Source organism: Typopeltis vanoorti, chromosome 16, assembly GCF_054136105.1.
Source record: "Typopeltis vanoorti isolate ZY-2024b chromosome 16, IOZ_Tvanoo_1.0, whole genome shotgun sequence".
Classification (NCBI taxonomy): domain Eukaryota; kingdom Metazoa; phylum Arthropoda; class Arachnida; order Uropygi; family Thelyphonidae; genus Typopeltis; species Typopeltis vanoorti.
Window position 1 is genome coordinate 12378333 of NC_143564.1, and position 25947 is coordinate 12404279.

At 36.7% G+C, this 25947-nt stretch overlaps 1 protein-coding gene across 1 annotated transcript in view; it reads left to right on the plus strand.

The window, feature by feature from the left end:
- Positions 1 to 25947, plus strand: part of LOC150097850 (tyrosine-protein phosphatase 10D-like) — a 501687-nt gene that overhangs the window by 200435 nt on the left and 275305 nt on the right. The window contains exons 11-13 of the mRNA XM_090406609.1: positions 233 to 376; positions 5797 to 5922; positions 19861 to 20003. Coding sequence (XP_090262735.1) covers positions 233 to 376; positions 5797 to 5922; positions 19861 to 20003 — 413 coding nt within the window. The remainder of the gene's footprint in view (positions 1 to 232; positions 377 to 5796; positions 5923 to 19860; positions 20004 to 25947) is intronic.

The window sequence follows — 25947 nt, forward strand, 5'->3', positions numbered from 1 at the left end:
AAACTAGTCTTTTGGATAATAATGTGGTATCACAAAGTTGCCAGTCATTTAGTATCATTTTCTAAACTCATGTAACTGAGTTATTGTTAAAATATTGAACTCCCTACTGTTCTAAAAATAAAATGGAATAAAATATCTACTGAGTTATGGTTATTATCACATATAGCATTTTATAAAAATTCTCCATTGAATAAATTGCACACTGTAATTTGATGTTTGTTTCTTTTCCTAGTTCCTCAACCACCAAAAGAGTTGCATGTTGATAAAGTTAGCAATTCTACTATGATTTTAACCTGGAATTCTCCTAATGGTTCTTTAGTTGATCAGTATTCAGTACGTTACAAAGCAGTTAATGCATCATTTTATAGAGAACTGGGTAAGTATAAGCAGCAGTTTTAAAGAGCCTTCTTATAAGTTTATTGTATATTTTGAAAGATAGAAAAGAAAATTATCATTCCAAAAGGGGGGGGGGATTATCCATATTAAAGTATTCCAGAATTCTTTATTTACTTTTTTTTGTTTTTCAGTTGTTCTCACTGTTGAATGCAAAGATACAAACATGTCCTTGTTATTTAAATTAGGTTTCACTTTGCTGCTGATAAGCACCAAAGAATGTGGAATTATTTAATTTTTGTGTAAGTGCAGAGATTCATTGATGTCGCAGCATGATAGAGAGATGGTTTTGCCGCATTAAAAGCATATATGAATGAACAGTTGCTTTTGAATATTCACACACACGTTTATGTGATGAAAAATAAATAGCGCATCCATCCACATTGACTAATAGAGTATTGAAGCAATGCTTGTGCAATTCTCAATAACAGGAGGAATGACATTGATGATGTGGAAACTAGCTGCAGATTAGTCATAGTTCTGTAAAGATATCCACAACAGATTTTTTTTTTTTAGGGTGCATTCCAAAGCAGGTCATAGGATGTATCTTCCTCAGAAACATTCTTACTGTGACAAAACTGTTGAGGGAACAAAAGAGATTTTGGAATGCAAATGTATGTAATATCTTGTCAAGGAAATGTTCAAATCACAATCTTCAAACAGGAAAAGTGATGCTCTTATGATACTGCATGATAAACTAAAGACAGTCATTTTAAGTAAACACCAAGGTCAAACTGCTGTAAGTTATCACATTGTTACATAATGATGTCTATGCCTGAACTGTGGGCAAAAATGTGAGATCCTAGAGCATTCACAATAAACTCCAGTGAGCTTTTCTCCATTGGACTATTATCTGTAGCCCTCAAACCCTTTGAAGGCCACTAGTGATCACCCTAGCAATCTTATATGGCTTGTTGTCCTCTGAAAATTTTCCAATGGCATTGCAAAAGCTTGTGCACTATTGAGCTAAGTGTGTTCAGAACTACAGAAGTCTGTGGTGAGAAATGATAAAAGTTCCATATTATTATTATTAGTATTATTCTGGACCTTCTTGAATTCACATTTATCATGGGCGATCCACTTTAGACAACACAAAGTCTATCATATTATTCCTTAAACTTTTTCACTGTCTGTACTCTCACCACCCTGTCAGGCAATGCATTCCATGCATATGCCACTCTCCATGCAAAAAAACTGCTTCTTACTATCATACAACTTCCTTTCATTTCCAGGGATGGCCTCTTTCTCCTCGTTCAACTACACAAAAATCAACAGCTAAAATGCTTCATTCATATCACCCCTTGCTGGAAACTTGATGGTGATGGTGTTGTTTCAAGTTCTCCAGCAAATCCTTGTTTCAGTACTCTAAGCAATAATTTAAGCTCTTATTTCATATATTGGCCACCATCCGTATTGTTTTGTTCTAATTTATCTGTGAGTAATTTCTAGCCAAACAGATAACAGGACTCGAGTTTTGATGTAGTATTTTTTTTTCTCCATAGATCAGGACAGTTGTGTTAATGGTTGACCAATTTAGCATTACTTTAGCATATTATGTGTATTGTAACATAGCAGGTCTCTTTGTGTAATGTCTATTTTTATGTATACTTGTCTTAATATATGTACTCCAGATGATGACCTTGATATGAAGTTCAAAACATTTGGTGACTATTTTGGTGTAAATTAAATTGAAGTTATTACTATAACATGGTAGTTGTCTCCATAATTTATTAGAATGAATGATTACTGTGTAATTTGTAAGAAAAGTAAAGAATAGAATACATCTTTGTGAACTGAGTTTTTGGTGGCCACCATAATGGATACAATTGAGCAAAGCCAAAAGCAAGAAACAATAAAAATAAAATGGAAATGGATCATCATATAATATAAACACTAGTTAAACCCATTCATCCTAGCTTAAAGCTATGTAAAATCTTGTAATAACTGAAACTAAAAATTTATTTTTATTTATTATTATTTTTAACCTGTCATGAACTACCTGTGTCTAGATTTTCCCTCTCTCAGCCTCTATGGTTATGCTAATTTTAATAAATCATCATCATAAAATTCCTGATATGTACCCTCAATGGAGTGTACAGATGTTATTATGGTACTACAGTAAACCCTTGCCAAGCGAGGATTTGCAGAATGCGATTTTGCACATATGCATTATCTTAATTGTTTCCATTTAATTTGTCCAACCCTAGAATTTCATTCATATGCAGTACGCTGCAGAGCATCGGCCGGCAACCCTGCTTGGTGCTGCCCGCTAGCTGAATGACCCAGGCCGAGTTGCAATCATTTCATTCACTTTAGCAGAGCTGTAATCACGTATTTATCAGTGTTTATCCTCTTCTCCTTTTGCATTTGTATTTCTTTTAATTTCAAAAATTCAATATGACATCTAAGAGGAAGAATGAAGATAATAAAGCAGCAAAAAGACACAAAGTTTTGACATTATCTCAGAAAATTGAAATTTTAGATAAGTTGAAAAGTGATACACGTGTTTCATCGCTTGCAAGAGAACTAGCTATAAACAAATCAAGCATAAGAACAATACGGGAGAATGAAGAAAAGATTCGGTCTAGTGTCAAAGCTTCAGGCGATACTTTGGCAAAAGTTGCTCAAGTTTCAAGAAGAATTCTGCAATTGGAAAAGATGGAAAAAATATTAATAGCTTGGATTGACAATCAAGTAAACAAAAAAGGCTCAGTTGTGGATGGTGTTGCTATTTGAAACAAAGCTTTAGATTTGTTTTCTTTCGTTTTAAATAAAGATGGCCAATCGTCAGAGAAAATTGAGAAAGTTGGCTTGAAAACTTTAAGTAAGCGTCATTTTAATTTGCACAATGTAAAGCTTCAGGGAGAAGCTGGCTCTGTAGATAAAGAAGCAGCAGAGAAATTCAAACCCTAATTTTGAAATTCATTGAAGAGAGGGGTTACGTTCTGCACCAAGTTTTCAAATGCAGATGGGACGGGCCTATTTTATAAACGAATGGGACAACAAACCCACATCACAAAGACACAAAAGGTTGCCCCAGGTTTTAAAGCTTTTAAGGATAGATTCACTTTACTTTTTTGTTGTAATGCATCAGGCGACTTCAAGTGCAAGCCTCTGCTCATTTATCGATCTAAAACGCCTTGTGCATTGCAGGGAAAAAAGTTTGAGCAGTTGTGTGGAAGTGGAATAGAAAAGCTTGGGTAACAAAAGCCCTCTTTAATAACTGGTTTGAAAATTCATTCGTTAAAGAAGTCAAACATTACTTAGAAGAGCAAAACCTGTGCTTTAAAATTCTCCTAATTCTCGATAATGCTCCAGGACACGATGCTGAAGCCCTCACAACATTGCATCCAAATGTAGAGGTTTTATTCCTCCCACCTAACACCTTCCTTAATCCAACCAATTGATCAAGGGATCATAAAAACATTCAAAGCCTATTATGTCAGGCATGTTTACACCTCTGGATATAAAGCACTAGATGAAGGAAAGCATGACATGCTAATGGCATTTTGGAAGCGATTCAACATAAGCCACTGCATAGAAATGATTAAACTTGCATGGGAACAAGTGAATTCATCAACATTGAATGCTTGCTGGCATCAGCTCTGGCCAGAAGTTGTCAACAATTTTAAAGGATTTCCATCGATTGAAAATGAAGCCAAAGAAATCGTACAAATTGCAAAAGCAATTGGCGGCGAAAGATTTTCAGATATGGAAGAAGGAAAAGTCAAAGAATTAATCGAGAAATGATGAATGAAGAATTGGATGATCTTGTAACACCAGCCGACAGTGAAAGCAGCGATAGTGAAGAAGAAGAAGATAAAGCACCTTTAACTTACAAGAAGTTAAACGAATTGTTAAAAAAGGCACAGGGACTGTCTGATTTTGCAACGGAGATTGACCCAAATGAAGAAAGAAGAGGACAATTTATGAAAGGCATTGAAAAATTCTGTGCTCCTCACTGCAAAAGTTTTAAAGAGTTGTGTCAGTCATTGTCCCAAGCAAAAATCACTAGCTTTTTAAAAATATAATTGTATCATGTACCTACTTATTAAGCAGTAATAAAAATCCTTTCAATTAACATTTGTTTCATTTTTCCCTTTTAATTACAACAATATTTAGGTTAATTTAAACTATGCATACATACATACTTTCTTAATTTGAACTATACCTAACACATTTTTTCCATAGAAAGTTAACTTTGCGGAACGCGATTTTGCCATGCGTGCAATATATTAATGACTTAACCCCCGCGTTCAGCAAGGGTTTACTGTATATGAAAAAGTTACATTGTTATTAACTTCCTATCAACACTTTTCCTCCAAATTCATTTGTTATCTGTCATATTGTCAGATTTTGTATTTTGGTCTTCTGAGGCACTTTTTACTGAATCAATTCACCTATCACATCTCTTTCCTATCTCATTCAATATAAATATGTTCTCTTTTCTTGCCCATTCAATGTGTGTTCTCTGTCCAAGGTGGACAGAGAATACACACATATTGATAGAAGACTGTGTGAATAGAATTAACTGCTTTAGCATAGCATAAATTAGGTTTATGAAAAATCGAACTGCTTTACTTTAACAGGTTATTGGACCTAATGCATTAATGGAATATGGGAACTGTATGTTGTTCCTGGTGGTGCTTATGTAAATATTGTTCATACTGAAAGTATATTTAATGTGAGTATTTTATACTGGCTCTTTTTGCAAGAGATTTGACTACTTAATTTTTGGAATGGGTGTTGTTGGGTAATTCACTTGAATGTCTTATTTTATATAAGAGGTTGATAGAGACGTACAAGTTCGTAAGGGATTTTTATAGGATTAATGTTGAAGAAGCTTTTCATAAAATGGTGGGAGATTGGGAGAAAACAAGAGGTCATCCCTGGAAGCTGTATAAGGAGGATGTGAGCAAGTGAGTGAGCAACAGATTTTTTTGCATGGAGTGTTGTGAATGATTGGAATGCATTGCTTGAGAGTGTGGTATCTACAAAGAATTTGATGAGTTGCGTGTATGACAAAAAGGACCTGCTAGATGAGTCTGTTACTCCATGAGGTCTTAGGATAATAATAACATATCAAAAAGAGGAGAGAAGAGCTGATTATGTTTTTAGTTTTTGGTAAAAACTATCTTGGAGATGGGGCCATGTGGCAAGTTAAGAGATTTTTTTTCCTTGTACTAATGTTATATTGTTAAGTTTATATATATATATATATATATATATATATATATATATCAACTTAACCTTCTAAGTCAGTTATTATATATGTATCAGTATTCAGTTATTTGATTGAATATTGTTTCTTGTTTATTGAATAGATTAAGAGCTATATGAAAAGGTATTTCATTGAATGCCTTTAATATTTACTTTTTTTTTTTTTTCTTTTCTCATTTGCAGTGATAGTAAATTCAACATTCTGTGAAATCAAAAATCTTATAGCTGGAGAGAAATACTTATTAGAAGTTTTATCTGTAAGCAATCGTATAGAGAGTACAAATAGTGCACATCTAGAACAGACAGTATGTAAGTGTTTTGATTAATTAATTTACTATTTCACATTTGCAATGCATATTTTTTGGAAGAAAGTGCAATTGAAAAATTCAAAAACCATAGTTGTGTTAATAGAAATTAAATATAGTTATTTTAAAGGAAGCAGTATTAAGTGATAATGTCCACTTGTTTTGTTTTCCAGTTTCATTCTTATGCATAGACTTCTCAGGCTTTCAAAAACCAATCTGATGAAATAGGGTGGTTAATCCTTATTCTTGTAGTAATCCTATGTCTGTAAATTGCATGTGTTCTTCTGGCTAGCTTGCCTGTTTAATCATTGCTTAATTGACTTAATTATAAGAGTAAGCTAAATATGTATATGTATATAAACAATTTGTGTTTAATTTTGTAAAAAAAAACATTAAATATGTAGAGAAAATGTTTGAGACAAACACTGCTGCTTTTGATTTCTGTTTACAAATGGGAAAACCCAGGGTTATTGGACTGCTGCATTGTATTGCAGATGTTGAAATGATGTTGGATAGATCTAGGTTTCAATCCATCTAGAATGCAAATAACCTTTTCATCTGAAAAGGTTATTCAGAAGTGTCAAGGTCTTCCTTCTAGAAATTTTGGTTTGTATATCCTCTATATTCTGACAGAACATAGAAGATATGTGCAGTTAACAGGCTTAATACACTAGCCTCATAGCTGTGACTTAGTCACTTTAGTTGAAATTCAAATCAAACCTAACCAGATGAATTGGTAACCTTTATTTCACAAACTGAAATGCTATTCTTTATCTGTGTAGGAAGATAGATAGATATAATTAGTGGAATATATGTCTCATCTGCTAGCTATTAATTCCATGCTTTGAAGTAGAGATGTGCTCAACCATGATTTGGCTGAAGTACCAAATACCAAATATTTGGTTGCATTTAGCAATTTCTCGAAGTAATTACTCCATACTTCAAGGATATCTTTTTCTCCTGTTTTCATGTCACCTTTATCATCTCTAACTCCTTTTACAGCATTCTTTCCTCCATTTCTAAGCTTCTTCAACAACCTCCAAAATATTTTGCCACCTTCTTGATATTTATTTTCTATGTTCTTGCCAAAGTCCTCCCATGACTTTTATTTAGCTAGTTTTACACAGTGTTTCGCTCTCTTACATTTGTCTCTGTATTCTCTAAGAGCAAAAGCTGACTTATTTGCCAGGAACATCTGATATACTTTCTTTTTTTCCTTCACTGCCTCTTTAACTTCTTGTGTCCACCATGGGGTTCTGATTTTTCTGTCCTTGCAGACTACCTCACCACATTCCTCTGGCTGAATCAATCAGGGCATTCTTCAAGGCTTGCCACTGAATCTCCAAGGTTTGGTTCCTGTTCTCAAACTCTCTCATTTTTTCTTCAATAATCTTTGTGTATTTTAGTCTACAGTTCACATCTGAGAGCTACTCGACTTTTATTCACTTTAAAACTTTCTTACATGTTATTCTTTTCACTATGAAATTCAATTTTATCCTGCTCAAGACTAAATGGTGATTGCTTCCAATTTCAAATCCTCTGTACACTCTGGTGTCCTGCACCAGGGAGAAAACATCACTATCAACAATAATGTAGTCAATGAGACTTTTCTTATTCCTTACCTCTTCTTCTCCATGTGAATTTGTGCACATTTTTATGTTGGAGCATGTTGTTAGTAATAACCAGTCCATGTCCTGAGCAGAAATCTAACAGGTATTTGCCATTATTATTAGCTTTGCTCTTTTCTCCAAATTTTCCCAAAATATTTTTGTATGTCTCACAATAATTTCCTGCTGTGCTATTTAGATCCCCAACAAGGACCAACTTTTCTTTTTTCATTGTGTTAGTTGCTTTTTCTAAAGCATCAAAAAATTCCTCCACTTCTACCTTAGTAGAACCTTCTGTGGGACCATAGGCACAAATAAGTCTCATTGTCCAATTCCCCATTCTGATATTAACCCACATCACTCTACTTGAGACTGCCTGCCATTCAAAAAGATTAGCCTCATATTTTGTGTTGATTACTATGGCTACTCCTTCTTTTCCTTGATTGTCATTTCCTGAATATAACATTTTGTATTTATTGCTCAGAAAGATCTCACCAATTTTGTCTTTTTTGTTTCAGTCACCCCTATTATGTCGATTTGGTACTTATCTAATTCCTCAGCTAGCTCCATTTCTTTGTCATTCAGGCTTCTTATTTTGATAGTACCAATCTTTAACTCTGGTGATGTTGAGTTGGGGTGTGCTTTCAGATTTGTTCCAGTTGCTGACTTTTCGCTGTTCGCCCTGGTTCCCTGGCAAAAACAACAAGTGCCTTGTTTAACCGGCTGACGCACCAGCCGGCATGAAATTTTGTAATGTTGTACCATCATTTTGTTCCAGGAGTCACCAGGAATGACCTGTGGTTCTTCCTTGATCTCTCACTGTTTTCTGTAGAACCTCTCCAGTATTGATCCTATAGCAACCTCATAATAACTTGTATGTCTCTGTCATATCTCCCCTCTTCCTTCTGTCTACCAGACCCTGCAAGTTGCATCTTCTCAATTTTTTCTCAGACTCGACAATACAGAGGCTAGAAACTACCTTAGTCAGTCACCTCTGGACCCTTTTCAACATCTCTTCATCCTTCTGAAAACCAGGTGACCATATCTGGGTGCAATAGTCCATTCGTGGCCTAATCAAAGCCCTCTACATTGGAACAAGAATCTCCCTACTTCTACAAGTCAATGTCCTCCACATCATTCCCAGAAACCTTTGCGTTGTCTTCACAATTTTGGCTATGTGTCCCCTAAATTTAAGATCCTTATCCACTATCACCCCCCAGATCTCTTATTTCCTCCACCTCCGACAATATATCCTCACAAAGCATAAATTCTGCATCCCATTTTTGTTTTCCAAATTTTAAAACCTTACATTTTGCAACATTGAACTTACGTCCACATTTCTTCACCAAATCACTCAATTTATTCAATTCTTCTTGTAAGGCCACAACATGTTCTCTACTCTTCATGGTTCGTCCCAACTTTGCATAATCTGCAAACAACTGAATATCTCCATCCAAATCTTCTCCAATATCATTAATATACAAGTTAAACAGCAATGGCCCTAAAACAGACCCCTGAAGCACACAACTACTAACTTTCCTTTTCCTGGATATTGCTCCCCCATACACAACTTGTTGATACCTATCAGATAGCCAGTCTCCAATCCAGTGCACCAATCTAATATCCAACCCCATCCACTCTAGTTTGACTATCAACTTATCATATGTAATCTGTCAAAAGCCTTTGCGAAATCTAAGTATATTACTGTGTATCCTTCTCCTCTCTCCATGGAAGCAGTCACCTTATTGTAATAAATAAGTAGATTACTAAAACATGACCTTCCTTTAGTAAATCCATGCTGTTCATGAAAGATAATACCATTGTTGTCAATCCAATTCTGAATCCTAGTTCTCACAAGCTTCTCCAACAACTATACTACAACACCTGACACACAGATAGGCCTATAGTTTGGTGCTTGAGTTCTATCATCTCCTTTATGGATTGGCACAATCTTGCTCTCCTTCCACTCCTTAGGAACTTGACCCAGTGCAAGATTCGTATTAAAAAATATGTCAAGGCCAGCGTCAACTACCTGGCACATTCCTTCAGAATATTTAGTGATATATTAGTCCCACAGCCTTATTCACATCTAGTTTGCTCAACTCCCCATACACCTCTTGCTCACTTAAAGTCAGTCTCTCTTCCCCATCATCAACTGCTTTCAATCTCTCCATGAAGCCACATTCACAAGATTGAAAGACCTTTATAAATTGCTCATTAAGTATCTCCACCACACTTTCTGCAACAGCTGTCTTTATACCATTTTCTCCAATCAGTGTCATTCTTCTATAATCATTCTTTCTTTTGCTGACTACATATCGAAAGAGCTCCTTAGGATTCTTTTTGACTTCATTAGCTAACTGCTGTTCATACCTCTCTTTAGCTACCCTCACCAACCAAGTCACACACCTTGCCTGGTCTTTGTAGTCCTCATGGAATTGGTTATTTCCACTTCTCTTATGCTGCCTCCATAATGTCCTTTTTCCTCTATCGCGTGCTTAATCTTTTTATTCATCCATTTCACATCTACCTTATTTAACCTTCTCACCCTTGGAATACATTTAGACATTGCATCTACTAGATAGTGTTTGAAAATCCCCCAAGCTGCATTGATCTCTTTTCCAGCTAACTCCTTATTCCATGCTACACCTGCAAGCTGTCTCCTGAGGTCTTCATAATCACCCTCCCCCTTGTAGTTCCACATATACCCTTTTTCTTACAGCGGTCCTCACATTGCTGGCAACCAATTGCTGAGTGATTTGACACTTCATTTATAATTACATCCTCTGGTGAGATGACCAAATCCAAGATCCTCAATCCTCACATGCCTTCTGTTATAATTATGGCAATAAAAACTGGAACGATGAGATAGCAACTGGAAGTAAAGAAAATGAGTTTCTTTACTTCCAGTTGCTATCTCATCATTCCAGTTTTTATTGCCATAATTAAAATCGCCCATAATGATCACTCTTTTTTTATTTGCTTGGCTAATTTGATTATACATTTCATAGTCACTACCATCCACATTTCCTGGTCTATAACAACATCAAACCAAGTATTTCATTCCGTTCACCTCTGTCTCACACCATACTTCCTCAAAACTACTGGCACTATTTCCCTCTTGCATCTCTACTTTGTATGGACATAACTCTTTCTCTGTCATCAATAGCACTCCCCCCCTCCCTTTTTACCCCTTCTATTCTCACAAACCACATCATTCCCTTGCAGCTCTATTCCTGTCAAAATGTCGTCGTCATCTAACCATGCCTCACTTATTCCAAAAATTTTTGGATGAACAGGCTCAATTAGTGCAACCATTTCATCTGCCTTGTTTCTTACTTCTAGCATTTGTATATAAACACAACAGCCCATTCCTGGATCTACAGCTAATTCCACTGATACTACTCTTTTGATGTGATCTCTCCATGCTCGACTGGGGCCATTTCCCTTTCTGCTTATTCATTTTAGAACCCTCTTCAATTCCAACCGTTTCCTCTTGATCCCAGGTCATCCCATTCCTTTCCTGTCTACACATGCTCTCACTTCCTCTTGGAGCATCCACCTTTCTCATGCTGTGTACCCCTGTCCACCCTGAGCCTCCTCGTTTCCCTGTTCATCGTGCACACTCATTCTCTCATTTTCCATACTCATGCCACTTACTTCCTCATTCTTAACCACCTCTTCAATCTCTCCTGTTGTACTTTCCTGCTCTTCCACATCACTTCCCACTTGATCCGATTCATTCTCTGTACTCACTTCCCTGCCTTCCAGCAACAGTCTCTCCAAGCGACTCACACCATAATCACTCAAATGCAGTCCATCGCTCCGATACAGTTCACTTCGTCCTTCAAACTCTTTCCACACATTAACAAATTGTACTCCCCTCTCCTCACACATTTCAGCCAACATATCATTCATAATCCTTGTTCTCCACCTCATCTCACCACAGTCATAGCTAGGCAACACGCTTACTACCCTTCCTGCCACACTATTCTCTTTTATCTATCTAAGCAGCCTCCTGATATCCATTCTGATATGCTCTTTTTCTTCTGTCAAGTCATTCATACCTATTAAAACCATCAACTCCTTTGCTTGCTCCCTCCTCATATCCAATGCCTCAATCACTCTACTCATTTTACTACCTGGAAAACATGCCTTGTGCCATCCTCTCATCCAGCACACCTTTAATAATGGAGTCACCATACAACGCCACTCGCTCATCTTTCGTTAACTCTTTCTCACCTAGTTGACTTGATTTGTTTTAATTGTTTTCACCCGAATTTTCTTAATTTCACTCCACATCCATTTCATCTCTTGCCTCATCCAACCCAATTCAACTTTCAAATCTCATGTCACATTCTCTCTATCATTCAATCTTTCTAATTTTCGAACTCTCAACTCCAGTTTCACACTTTCACTCTCATTCATGCTTTTGAGTTTCTGTACTTTTTGTCCATGCATCCAACTTTCGCTTTCATTCATTCTTTCCATTTTTCCCACTTTCGAACCTTGCGTCACACTATCTATAATATTTCATATTACAGTATTTTACTTAAGTCGAATTTAAACTTTTCAGCTTTAAAGTTTAATATTTTATCCTGTATCTACCAAGAATTCACTTATAATGAATGAACTTTTTGACATTTTGCTATAGTATTGAATGAATTTTTGTCTTCATTTGATTCATAATATCCTCCATTTCAGTCTAATAAAACGCTCATTTAATTTCATAAAAAAACATTTATGAGACATCTATGGGATGCTCCTCATGAGGATAGATCAAAGATTTGTTGGCTACAGAAATGGGTAAATAGGAGGAAAATGGAGGATTTGACAGTGGTATATAAGTTGCTTAAAGTTTGTTATAGGATTGACACAGATGGCACAGAATTTTTCAGTACATGACTAGTGTGGTAAGAACTAGGGGTCATTCCTAGAAATTAAGAAAGAGTTTGCTTAGCAAGTGTGCGAGGGCTAGATTTTTTGCGTGGAGCATGTGAACGAGTGGGAATGGTTGCCAGAGTCAGTTGCAAGTACTTTGTTGGCGAATAAGTTCAAATAAAAGTGTGACAGATATTGTGTAAGTGAAAGTTAGTATTTGGTTTTTGGAATGTTAATGGTATGCTCCTTCCAGCAATGAGTCAGTGGATTCCATGGAGGTGTCAGTAATAATAAATGAGAAAATGATACAGCATAAATATCAGAAAAAATATTATTTTTTTATCGTTATTTCTTATTTATTCAACTTATTTAAGGATTAAACTAAATTTATTATATTCAACTTATTTCTTCACAGACAAAAAAGTACGGAACTTTTTTTAATTGAAATAGAGAATAATTGTGGATTTAATAATCAGAATGAATTGACAATAAATTATGATGTAGGGTAAGGAATTTTTCAGCATATTTGGGAGTAGGATATGTCTGGTTTCTTCATAAATACTGGAGCAGAAAGAATTTTTTTAAGAAATTATATTGTGGAATAAGTTTATTCAGTTAGCCTTGAAAACCCATCTTTTTGAGCATTTGAGTATGTTCTGTTATCAGTTTGCAATAATTTCATCCCTAGTATAATGTAATGATTTCCTATTTGTCATATACATTATGTATTTTTTTTAAGTTATTAGATTTTATTTTATTATTTTTATTTTTCATTTATTTTTTGAATTTTGTGGTTTGATATTTTAGATTTACTGTTTTGTTTTACTGATTTATTACTATTTTTGTGTTTTTACATAATTAATCAGATATGTGTACTTTCTTTTTTCGGTATTACCCAGATTATGCATTTTTATTATTCATGGCTTTAACTGTAAGTTTTTTCAATGTTGTAAGCAAATTTTAATATTTCATAACATAAAAGACTTTGAAGACTGCATAATATAAACTAAAATAAAACCAAAGAAAGTATCTATAGCAAACAAATGCCTTTTGTGTGCGGTTGTACAAGATAAGAGAGGCTTTTCTTGCCTGATAAGGTATGTTTTTCAAATATTCAACTTTGGCTGAATCAGTAGAAAGATTCAGCATTCGGCTCGCTTAAGCAGAAAAATTCCTGTTACAAATATCATAATAAATGCATTGATTTGTTATGATATGTGTAACAGGAATTTTTCTGCTTAAGTAAGCCAAATGCTGAATCTTTCCACTGATTCAGCCAAAGTTGAATATTTGAAAAACACATCTTATCAGCTGAATAACAAAGCAAAATCAAATATTTGGCATGTACCCACTTCCAAGTATTAATAGGAACACTAAGATGACTGACATCGTTATTTACAAGCCTGTGCTATGAAAGATGATGGTTGATGCACTTCCAAAATATATAAAACCTGAATTCTTTTGAAGAAAGTTAATGCATTTTAAAAGAGAAAACAATAAGTTAAGTTAAATGATAAGTTGGTATACAAACTTCTTTTAACAGTTTCTTCATACTTCACCTGATATCAGTTTCCTGTTGTGGTCAGAAAGGCCAGGTTCAGTCTCAGCTTAGGAAAAGAGGAACATTTATCCATCTCCATTGATTCTCACTAAGTCATTCTCATTCTCAGAGAGCAGGGAGATGATATGTTGGTTAGATGGATTGGTAATGGACCCTCTGAATGATACCAGAATGATTATAAATAGTAGTGGTATAATCTTGCCTCACACTTCTTTTAACAATTTTTTCATACTTCACCTGATAACAGCTTCCTGTTGTGGTCAAGAAAGGCCAGGTTCAGTTCTCAGCTTAGGAAAAGAGGAACATTTATCCACCTCCATTGATTCTCACTAAGTCTTTCTCATAGTTCTTTTTAATTTTCTACTATTAATGCTATATTATCTGCAAATTTTATCATACTATAAAGCCTATCATAATCTTTATTCCACTAGTCATTTAGTCTTTCAATTGAAGAGGTTTTGAATCCCTTCAATTTAAATATTAAGAAGTGATGGGAGTCCATATTATTGTCTGATATCCAATCTTATTTTTGCATATTTCCCTTGTTTTCTTATAACCTTTGTTCCGGTGAGTCCTCTCTTATAGTTGAACTTAATCATATACACTACACCTTCTTATCTAATAGGTACAGTTCCCACAATATATAAAAAAAAAAAAAAAGAATCCTTCACTCCAAATCCTCAACCTTCTTATCAGAAAGATTTTAGTAATGCTATCATCATCCCCTATGTCTGAGGTACTTCAGAAAAAATACCCAGAATCTTAAAGAAATACAATCTCTGCACATATTTCAAGTTCTGCTGAAAACTTGCTATCCTTAACTGCTCTACTAAAGATCAGCTTCCTCAATCCAACTTAGTCACTCTCCTCTGAACTCTTTCCACAACCTCCTCATCTCCAAGGAATCCAGGTGATCAGACCTGAGCACAGTAATCCAAATGTGGAAGTATCAACATTTTATAAAGTGGAATAATAACATCTTTATCTCTGGATGTTAGTGTGTTCCTCAATAACCAAGTAATCCTATGTGCAATCTTGGACACCTTAGCAATGTGTCCCCCGAACTTCATCTCCCTATCTACCAATACCCCTAAGTCCCTGGCTTCATCAATCTCTTGGAGGTACCGTTCCATCAATGTAGTACATGGCTGGTAATCTTTTAATCGCAAAATGCATAACTTTACACTTTTCCACATTGAACCGACATCCATTTCCTTTTGCCCATTTTACCAGCTTATTTAAATCATCCTGCAAACTCTCAACATCAGCTTGATTTTTTATTGCACTTCCCAACTTTGCATCATCAGCAAACAACTGAATATCTCCCTTTAAGCCATTTCCTATATCATTCATGTACAAATTAAACAACAATGGCCCAAGCACAGAGCCCTGAGGCACACCATTGGTCACCTGCCTCATCCTGGACTCTGCTCCTCCATACACCACCTTCTGGTATTTCTTCCTGAGCCATTCTCCTATCCATATCACCAGTTTGGTATCCATCCCCATCTGCTCCAATTTGTGCAACAGTATTCCATGGGGTATTCTGTCAAAAGCCTTAGCAAAATCCAGATGTACCACTGTATAGCCATTTCCTTTGTCCAACTCAGATGTCATTCTATTATAAAAAGCTAACAAATTGCTAAGGCAGGATCGACCTTTAACAAAACTATGTTGGCCCCTATAGAGTATCATATCCTGATCCACCCATTCTTGAATTTTGTCTTTAACCAACTTTTCCAATACCACTCCTGAGATGGTGATTGGTCTATAATTAACTACCGCAGTTTTAGAGCCACCTTTATGCAAAGGAACTACTTTGCCTTCCTTCCACTCCCTAGGGACCATACCATAGGTCAAACTCAAGTTAAATAACCAAGTAAGAGGCGTTGACAGTTCCTTTGCACATTCACACAACACCCGAGCTGATATTCCATCTAAACCTACAGCAGTGTTCCCATTTAAATTTTGCAATATACCAAGTACCTCTGATTTCTTAACTTCAGTTCTCACATTAGTCATTGCTACAGGTACAGAGATATTCTCACTTGGGTGATAGACTTTTGAAAAGTGGTCACCTCGATACCATCAGCACCCACTAAGGTTATCCTTCCAAAGTCATTCTTCCTTTTACTTGCCACATAACGGAAGAACTCTTTGGGATTATTCTTGATCTCCTTGGCTAAGGTCTTCTCATAATCTGATTTAGCTTTTCTTACTATGCTGGTAACCTTCCTAGCTTGGGCCTTGTTCTGCTCATGGGTGTACTGATCGCCTTTCTCCTTGTCAATTCTCCATAACATTTTCTTTTTTTGCAGATCATGCTTGATACTACTACTTATCCATCTAACGCCTACCTTGTTTGTCTTCCTGACCATGGGGACACAATCTGATATTGCCTTCTTCAGATACCTGCTGATTTTATCCCATGCACTGCTAACATTTTTCCCCTGCAATATGTTCTGCCATGGGACTGCTGCAAGCTCACTCCAAAGCTTGTTATAATTGCCTAGCCTGTAGTTCTGTATATACCCCTTCTTAAGAGAGAAATCCACAAATTTTGCAACCTCCCAAGTCAATACCACATGATTGCTCTCACCAATTGGAGGCAACGAGGACACCTTACTCATGCATATATCCTCTGAACCAATGACCAGGTCCAACACTCTCACACCACGAGTCCCTTCAGTTATGTGCTGTTTCAAGTAATTATCTCTTAGGAGGTGTATGAATTCCATTTCCTTTTTGGCACGTGATATTTCCTCCTTCCATTTGATATCACCATTTGGTTGCGTTGGTCACTAGTTCAAACCAGACTGCCTCAAATGTAATATCATTCACATTTCTTTCATCTTGATATACTACTGTTATGAAATGATTTCTATCTTCATATTTTATATTTTACCCTTTTATATAACCTTGTTTGGCTCCCAGTGATATTTCCTTTTTAGAAACTGGCAAATTTATATTTTAACTGCACCAGCCAGTTTCCTATAACAAGAATATAAGTCAAGTTGAGGGAAATGTTCCTAGGTCTACAGGCATATATCTTAATGTAGAATTCACACTCGAGTATATAGATCTTGGTACCTTGCAGTCATGACCTAAGATCTAATCTCAAACATATATTTATTTAAACTCCTTCCCGCTATCGGTTCTATTTTCACAAGTGGTAGCTTGACACCTTGAAATCAGGCATGACTCAGGTTTAAGTAACAAAACATGTTTATTGATACCAAGACAAATACTTTAAATTATGCATCAAATTAATAAGACTTCTAAGTTCCTAGCTAAGTGAATATCTTATGCTAAGCTAGACAAACAGTTCAATACTAATCAAACCCTCTTACATAAGCTGACATGCTAAATCATATAATACCAATGAGAGCAAAACAATGTCACATTCAAATAAAATCCTTTCATCCACGTTACTCTAAAACAGATAATTCACAACTCATTTCTTTCTTAGTTAAATTTGTTCAACTTAACAAAAGGTTCTCACTACTTCTATCATATACAAATTAGAGATTCATCCTATACAATTCTTTGTCTAATAGAATTGGCTATATTAATTGCTTTATCATATCAAAGTTCTCTAAAATGTCCTCATTTGCTTTATCAAGACACAAATTCTATCTTCTAACAATTCCAAGACATAGAACAAAAAGATCTCAACATTACCAAGTTCTTCCGAAGGTCTATTAACGACCACGTGTTGCTCGGGTCATCCTTCATCTTTGCTATCTCTGGGTCAGACCTCGTAACTAAGTTGTTCCTCTCACTGCTACCAGATACAATCTGGTTATGGCTGAAACTACGAGTTTTCTATGCTCCCTCGGGTGGGTCATCCAGCGGCTGGCACAATTCTGCACAAGCTATCGATTCTTGTACGGCTCTCCGCGGAATATTTCTCAGCACAATCAGGAATACGGCCCACTGTTCGATGACATAGCATCCTGGCTCTTCCTATCTCCGATCACTCGTCGAGAGTCCTCGATAATCAAAATCCCGGAAAGACAAAAAAAAGAGAGCCCTGCAGCTTGGCGCGTATTGCCTTATATATTCTTTTTCAGTGCCCTCTTTCTCGGTATTCTTTTTTCCACGTGATCCTTAACTTACATCGCCCTTAAGTTGATCCTTTGCTTTCCCCCTTGCTACTGGGTGTTGTTTTCGAAGAAAGCTTACGTCAGCTTCCCCATAAGCTGCAGCCTTCGGCGTTACGGTAGGCACGTGTGGCCCAGACGTGACCTTTGATCTATTAGTCATTGCCTGTTTGGCGACTTAGGATATTTTGGTAGCTTAATAAGACATAAAATAAGCTAGTATTACCTTTACATATAATGCTAATCTGACATAATTCCCAATCTTAGCTTTCCGTCTGACAATAAATATTTCCAATACATTACACATACTGATATACTCACATACAATAAACTAGGTGGTTCTCACCTTCCGCTGGTAAGCAGGTATTATGCATTTTTTTTTATTTTTCTGTTAAACTTTCATGTTAGATTCCTGAATGAATAACTTGTCAAGAAGTTCTCCATTCAGGATCTAACACTGCTTTCTTTGGCTGCAACTCATCAGCTATAATCAACAGTACTCCTCTCCCCATTCTATCTTCTCTATCCTCCCTGAAAATACTGTACCCATCACATTCAATTCCAGTGACCACATCTTTTGCTGCCAGTCAAGTTTCACTAATGCGTACAACTTTTGGTGAAATTGTACTGACTAATGCCAAAAATTCTTCCCTCTTATTTCAAATGCTTCTTGCATTTGCATACAAAAATTGCAGATTCCCTTTAGTTCTTGTACCAGCTTTAGAACTGATATACATGCCACTAATTTCAGTAGTCCCATGCTGATTTTTATCCCTTCTATTCTGCAATTTATTCTGTGAATGAGGATCAACAAATATACAATCACTGCTTAAGTTTCTCCCTTTTATACTCAACCTTTTCAATTTTAGCTTTCCTGCCCAATTACTTCAACTTGTTCAGAAAACGGTAACTTCTTCAATCGCTTGTGACTTTCCATGTTCAGATGTAACCCATCTCTTGCATAAAGCTGTCTTTTGCCTTCAAACACACTTTAGACATCAACCATATCCAGACCTCTTTTTTTTTTTTTGCACATTCTTGCAATCATATCATTCATTATCATCGCTCATCTACTTAACTCATAATTGTCAGAACAAGTCAGCACACACACTATCCTCCCATTGACACTTTTCTTCTTCATGATATCTAACTATGTTCTTAAATCTTTTGCTACCCGATTTATACTACCTCTGAGGTCATTTGTACCCACCATAACTATCATCTTTTCTGCATCATTCCCTCTCTTTATATTGCTAAAGCCACCCTCTCTATTGTTCCACCAACCAAGCACTCCTCAGGCGTACTGCTCTCCATATCCTTAATCATAGAATAATCTCATTCTCTCCTCCCACTTTTGCCCAGTTTTTTCATTTCTATTGTCTTTCAGAATTTTGAATTTTTTGAATCTTTTCTGATCCATCCTGTTTTTTAAGTTCTCTTTCTATCAAATGATATTCTGTCAATATATCTCTGTGTATGGGCTTGTGTGTGACGTTACAAAAAATATTTTTTGTAATTAGTCACACACTTACTTAAGATAGAAACCAGATTTGAGATAGAAATGAATAGTAAGAGTGTAACTGAGATCACATATTTGCAAATTGGATTTTGAAGGTTCCCTGAGGCTCGTGTTAACTGCATGAGCCATGCATGTTGCCAGTGCAGTATTTACTTACTGGTTTCCAAGGTAACTGTCAATAGTGTGTGATTTCTAGATATCTTTATGATATAAACATGTATAATTACTATTTTGTTTTTATTTACATAATTAATGAAAAATTCTTTTTCAGATCCCAATCCCATTAGACATATTCTTCACATATTAGATTCTCGCAATGTAACTTTTAAATGGATAATACCACCTGGTAGAAAAGACTATTACGTGATCAACTATTATCCAGTAAAAAAACCATTTTCTCAGCTCTCACAACAGGTAAATATTTAAAAATAATCTGTGAATTTCTTCTGTATATTGTATACTTTCATTTTATTTTTTTAAAGTCATAGGCTTCTTCCTAAGCTTATCATAATCATCTACCTTGTAGTTCAACATATACCCCTCTCCTTGACAGAATATTGCTCATGTTGTGCAATCTCCCAAGTGAAGACCACATGGTCACTTTCACCAATTGGAGGCAATGCTGTCACTCAAGTTATGGATAGCTCTTCTGATCCTGTGACCAGGTCCAGTATTCTCCCACCCCTAGTCCCTTCCATCACATGCTGCCTTAAGTAATTATCCCTCAGCAGGTGTAGAAATTCTATTTCTTTCTGCCATGTGATCTTTCTTCATTCTAGTCTATATCTCCATAGTTGAAGCCCATACCTCTCATATATTTCCTTGATGCTCTCAGAACATCCTTCACTGGCCTATTCCACCCAATCAACCTGCTTAATGTGAAAAACCCTGCCTGCTTTCTGACCAACAAACTCAGCTTTAAGGCATTACCCCAAGTTCTTTTCCATTATCTGCTGAAAATTTTCACTTCTATCTACAAAGATTTCCTAACTAACTAGTATGCCTTTATCATATCTTTTCTGCTCCAACTATTTGTCAAAAACTTTGAATACCACATTCCCTTAATCTGTCCTCATCTTAATTATGTGCTCACTTCTTGTAGGAAGAAGGAGAAGAACTTCTCTCTTCTTATAAGTTATCTCACATTATGATAAAACCACCTTAGCAATGTGTCAACCATAGTTTGTCTATCACTCTCTCCCCCCACTATTACTCCGTTTCTAGCTTCAATGACTAACTAAGTATGGTTTTTAAATTTTAACAACTGTTTCCAAGAATCCACATACCACTGAAGAAAGTGACCTTTTGCTCAACATTTAACTACCCATGGAGAATATTGCATTAGGTGGAAACATGCCTTATTGTTTTGCATATAATCTACCTATTATGTATTTGCTATCGCTAATTTTATTTTCAACTATCCTACCTGCATCGTGATAAACAAAGAATAACAAATGTTATTATTGTTAGACACCTCCAGGGAGTCCAACGACTCATCAAGAGAGAGTGTGCCAACAGCATCAAACGATTGTTCCCTTCCAACTACTAACCACGCTCATACTTGCTTAACTTTTTGCGAGCCATTAGTAGCAGAGGCTCTACCAATCGACCAACCTTTGCTGGCTAATAAGGATAACATTTGAACAAGACTGGCTGATTGTTTTAATTATAATGGATTACAAATTGTTTATTCATTTTTGCATCTATCCCAGGCTACATTTCTTTAGATCTAGTTTGCAGCAAATCTCTTTATGTTTACTCTGAAAATGCTACCAGTAAATACCACATACATTTCACAATGCTAGCAGTGTGAAATGTATGTAGTATTAATATATAAACAATACAAAGAAAATCTGCATTAATCATCAGTAAACGATGATTAAGGAAAGGAAAAGGGAGAAGAAAAAAAATATATATATATATATATACATACATACACACAGATAGATATGAGTAAATAACCACTATAAAAAGGTTAGCAACTTATTTAAATGAACATTAATTAAAAAATATTTTATTCTGATTATCACAAAACATTATCAATGCAGTAAAACTAAGAGAAGAATGGGAAATTCAAAGATAACAACTACACTGAGTTAGCTTTGAATTAGGAGCATCCCCCTCCCTAATTTACACATTTGGAGCAATAACAAAGTACCATGTGAAATGAACATAAGGTGCATTTACTATAAATGGGCACACCTATCCTCTGTACATAATCAGTAAATGTAAATCAGTAGGGAAATGTGGCAATGTAAGCCAATTTGACTGCAGGCAGATAGTGGGCACCTGGAGGACAAGTGCTAGTATTTTGGTAGCAGCTGCACTCGTTGGTTGCTCCTGTGCTACTATATCAAGGGTGTACCAGGACTGGATTAACCATGAAGAAACATCCAGCAGAAGGGCTCACACTGGTCAGCCACACGTGGTTGATCCTAGAGGTGAGTGCTGGGTGTCACAACTGGTATCCCAGCAAGGACATGCAACAGTCATACAGTTCACTGACCAGTATAAGAGTGGAGCAGTTTGACCCATTTCCACATGCACCATGTGGTGTACCTTGCTTCACCTTGGGTTCCACACAGTCGGAGACCAACAAGGGTACCCATGATGACAGCCAGGTATTCCAAACAATGCCTCACATGGGCTAAGGTATGTCGGCAATGAACCATCGATAGATGAAAGAACGTCATCTGGAGTGATGAGTCCCATTTCCTGCTACACTATGCTGATAGCTGGGTTTGCATTTGCCGTAAACAGCATGATGTCCTATTCCCTGGTTGCACATGGGATTCAGCAGGCCAGTGAGGTGGTGTTATGGTCTTGAAGCTTTTCCTAGCAATCCCTAGATCTATTGGTTATCATCCCACAAACACTGAATGATGAATGCTATAGGAGCCTGTTAGCCAATCATCTCTATCCATATCTGCAAGACATCTACCCCAACCACAGTGCTATCTTTCAAAAGGACAATGCACCTTGTCATCAGGTTTATACAACTACTAACTACTGAGTTGTTGGAGGAACATGACAACAAATTTGCAACATTGCCTTGGCCCCCAAACTTCCCTGACTGTAACCCAACCGAACATGTGTGTGGGATATGCTAGAATGGGATGTGAGAACTACTGATCCTCCTCAATGGAATGAGCCTGAACTGAGAGAGTTTCTGCTGCTGCCATGGGTCAAGTTATGCATTGAGGATGTTTGACACCTTGTGGAATCTGTTCCTAGGTATCTGCGAGTCATGACTGCACAGAAAGGTGGACCGATGTGTTATTAGGTGGGTGTTCCTAATGCAAAGATAACTCAGTGCATAACTGTGTGCTATAGTAATAGCTATCTTTTGTCAAAGATTTTTCCAGTATCCATTGCTAATTTCAGCAAATCTTTGATATTAATTCATATCGCAGAAGCCTAAGTGGTTAACTTTTTTAGATGCAGTTGAATGTGTACTAGGCTTAAAGGCAGATATCCACTGTTATGGCATAGAGTCATTCCCATTGTGATCTTAGTTTTACTGCAATAGTGATATTTTGTGATATTGAAAACAAAAGCTAATGTCTGCAAATTAATTTCATTAATAAAGCTGTTTATCCCTTTTACTGTGGTTACATTTTTTGGTAATGAAGCAGACAAGAATGATTGTCGTTGCAAATTTCATGGATTTTGAAGTAGAAACAGATGGGGTGGACATCAAGATGACAAAAAAAAAAAAAAAAAACATTCCTGAATGAAGTTGCACAGCAAAATACAGCTTTATATAATATATGCATGAGTTTTTCAACACTTTTTTTTATGACTCCCACCCACAAAAGGGTGGGTGGGAGTCATAAAAAAAGTTTGTGAACCTATAATACAGTATTGTGGGCAGGCTAAATAATATTTTTTCTATTTTTATTGATTATATATATTTGTTTGTTTTACAGTCCAGAACCCCTGCTCTTGAGACCAAACATGGCACTTTTTCAAGCTTCCAATAAGTGGGGCAGTGGTATTACATCAGGTGATGAAATTTAGCCATCTATTCACCGAACATCAACAGGTGCTTGGAGATGTGCCACACCCATCCTTTCCAGGTGGTCCTGTTGTATATTTTTCTGGAGGCTTCAACTCTCTGAAGATCATTCACTCCAGGCACACCATCAATCTCGTTGACAGTCTACCCTTTACTCTTTTTCCAGGAACTTTTCCTTTCCTTCAGAAGAGCTATCTATAACTTAAGTGACAGCATTGCCTCCAATTGGTGAAAGTGACCATGCGGTCTTCACTTGGGGGATTGTACAACATAAGCAATATTCTGTCAAGGAGAGGAGTATATGTTGAACTACAAGGTAGATGATTATGATAAGCTTAGGAAGAAGCTTAAATCTGTACCATGGCATAAAATACTGCAGAGTAAGGATGCTAGTAGTGCATAGTAAGGGCCATCTAGAGGAAGTAGTATTAAATTGTATACCTAGGGGAGGGTTAATTTGGTAGGAGTTAGATGGATGAATGATATCATTAAGCACGAGCTGCAGAAGAATGAAAATGCTGTGGAGGGTTTATAAAGAGAAAAGGTGACCAGCAAACTCATCAACAGTACAGGGCTCAGGCAAGAAGGGTGACCAGTATGGCATGGAAGGCAAAATCAGATTATGAGAAGAATTTAGCCGAGCAGGCCTAAGGAAATCCCTAAGAGTTCTATTGTTATGTGGCAAGTAAGAGGAAGAATAACTGTGGAAGATTAACCTTAATGAGTGATGATGGTCATGAGGAGACAGAAGTGGATAAAATATTGAGTTACTGAGTGGCCACTTTGCACAGATATCATCCTAGTGAGGTTATGAGGTTACGTTAACACATGGGTTAAAGAGGGGGAAATAGTTCCACTGCATAAAGGTGGTTCCAAGACTGCTGTTGTAAATTACTGACCAATTAGCATATCAGGAATCATTGTCAAGGTCTTAGAGAAATTAGTCAAGAAAAGAATACAGGATTGGATAGATGAAAATGGGATATTGTATGGGGGACAACATGGTTTTGTGAAGGGTAGATCATGCCTCAGTAACTTGCTCACGTTTCATAACACAGTGACGGCTGAACTGGATAGGGGTAATGGGTTTACAGTAATACTACTGACTGGACCTTGCAAGGCTTTTGATAGGATACCACATAGAACCCTAATCAGTAAACTGGAGCAGATGGGGATAGATATAGGATTGGTGAGATGGATAGGAGGGTGGTTGAAGCAGAGATACCAGAGAGGGGTTTATTCAGGAGTGGAGTCTAAAAGACGGCTTGTGACTAGTGGAGTGCCACAGAGCTATGTTCTTGGACCACTGCTTTTCAATTTGTTCATCAATGATATAGGAAAGGATTTGAGAGGAAGTGTTCACTTGTTTGCTGATGATGCAAAGTTGGGTAGAGCAATTATGAGTGCACAGGATGATTTGGATAGTTTGGAGGACTGGGCTAGGAAAAATGGATGTCAATTTAATGTGCCAAAGTGTAAGGTTATGCACTTTGGGGTGAAAAGAATAGCAGCAGTATATCGCATAGGTGGAACCGTACTCCAGGAGATTGATGAGGCCAGGGATTTGGGAGTGCTGGTGGATAGGGAGTTGAAGTTTAGGGGGCACATTGCAAAAGTAACTAAAACAGCTCACCAAATCACTTGGCTTATGAAAAATACTTTAACATGCAGAGAGAAGCAAGTTGTTGTTCCTCTGTATCGAGCCTTGATAAGACCCCATCTGGACTTCTGTGCCCAGTTATGGGCACCAGGGTTTCTTCGTGATGGGGAGGAAGTGGAGAGGATCCAGAGAAGAGTGACCAAGATGATAGCAGGTCTGTGGAATGAACCTTATGAGAATAGGTTGAAGATTTGTGGGTTGCAGAAATTGGGCGATAGGCAAAGGAGGGGTGATATGATTGAGACATTCAAATTACTGAAGGGTTTCTATAAGATTGATCCAGAAGATATTTTTGAAAATATGACTGGTGGTGGGAGGACTAGGGGCCATGAATGGAAGCTGGGCAAGAGCATGGTTGACAAGAGTGTTAGAGCTAGGTTTTTTACTTGGAGAGTAGTGAATGAGTGGAATAAGCTTCCAGAGTCTGTTGTGGGTGCTACGACTGTGAATGAGTTCAAGGCAAGGTATGATAGATACTGTGTGAATGTCGAATAGTTGTTCTTGACATGATGTTAGGGCCTCCCTCAATGAGTGTCGACTCCTTGGAGTTGCCCGGAACGATAATAATAATAATAATAATAGGTTATTAGTTGTCTGTCACATAGGTTACTAGTTGTCTGTCACATAGGTTACGCCAACCTGTGTGATAGACACTAATGTAGAAACAGAGGTGGATGAAT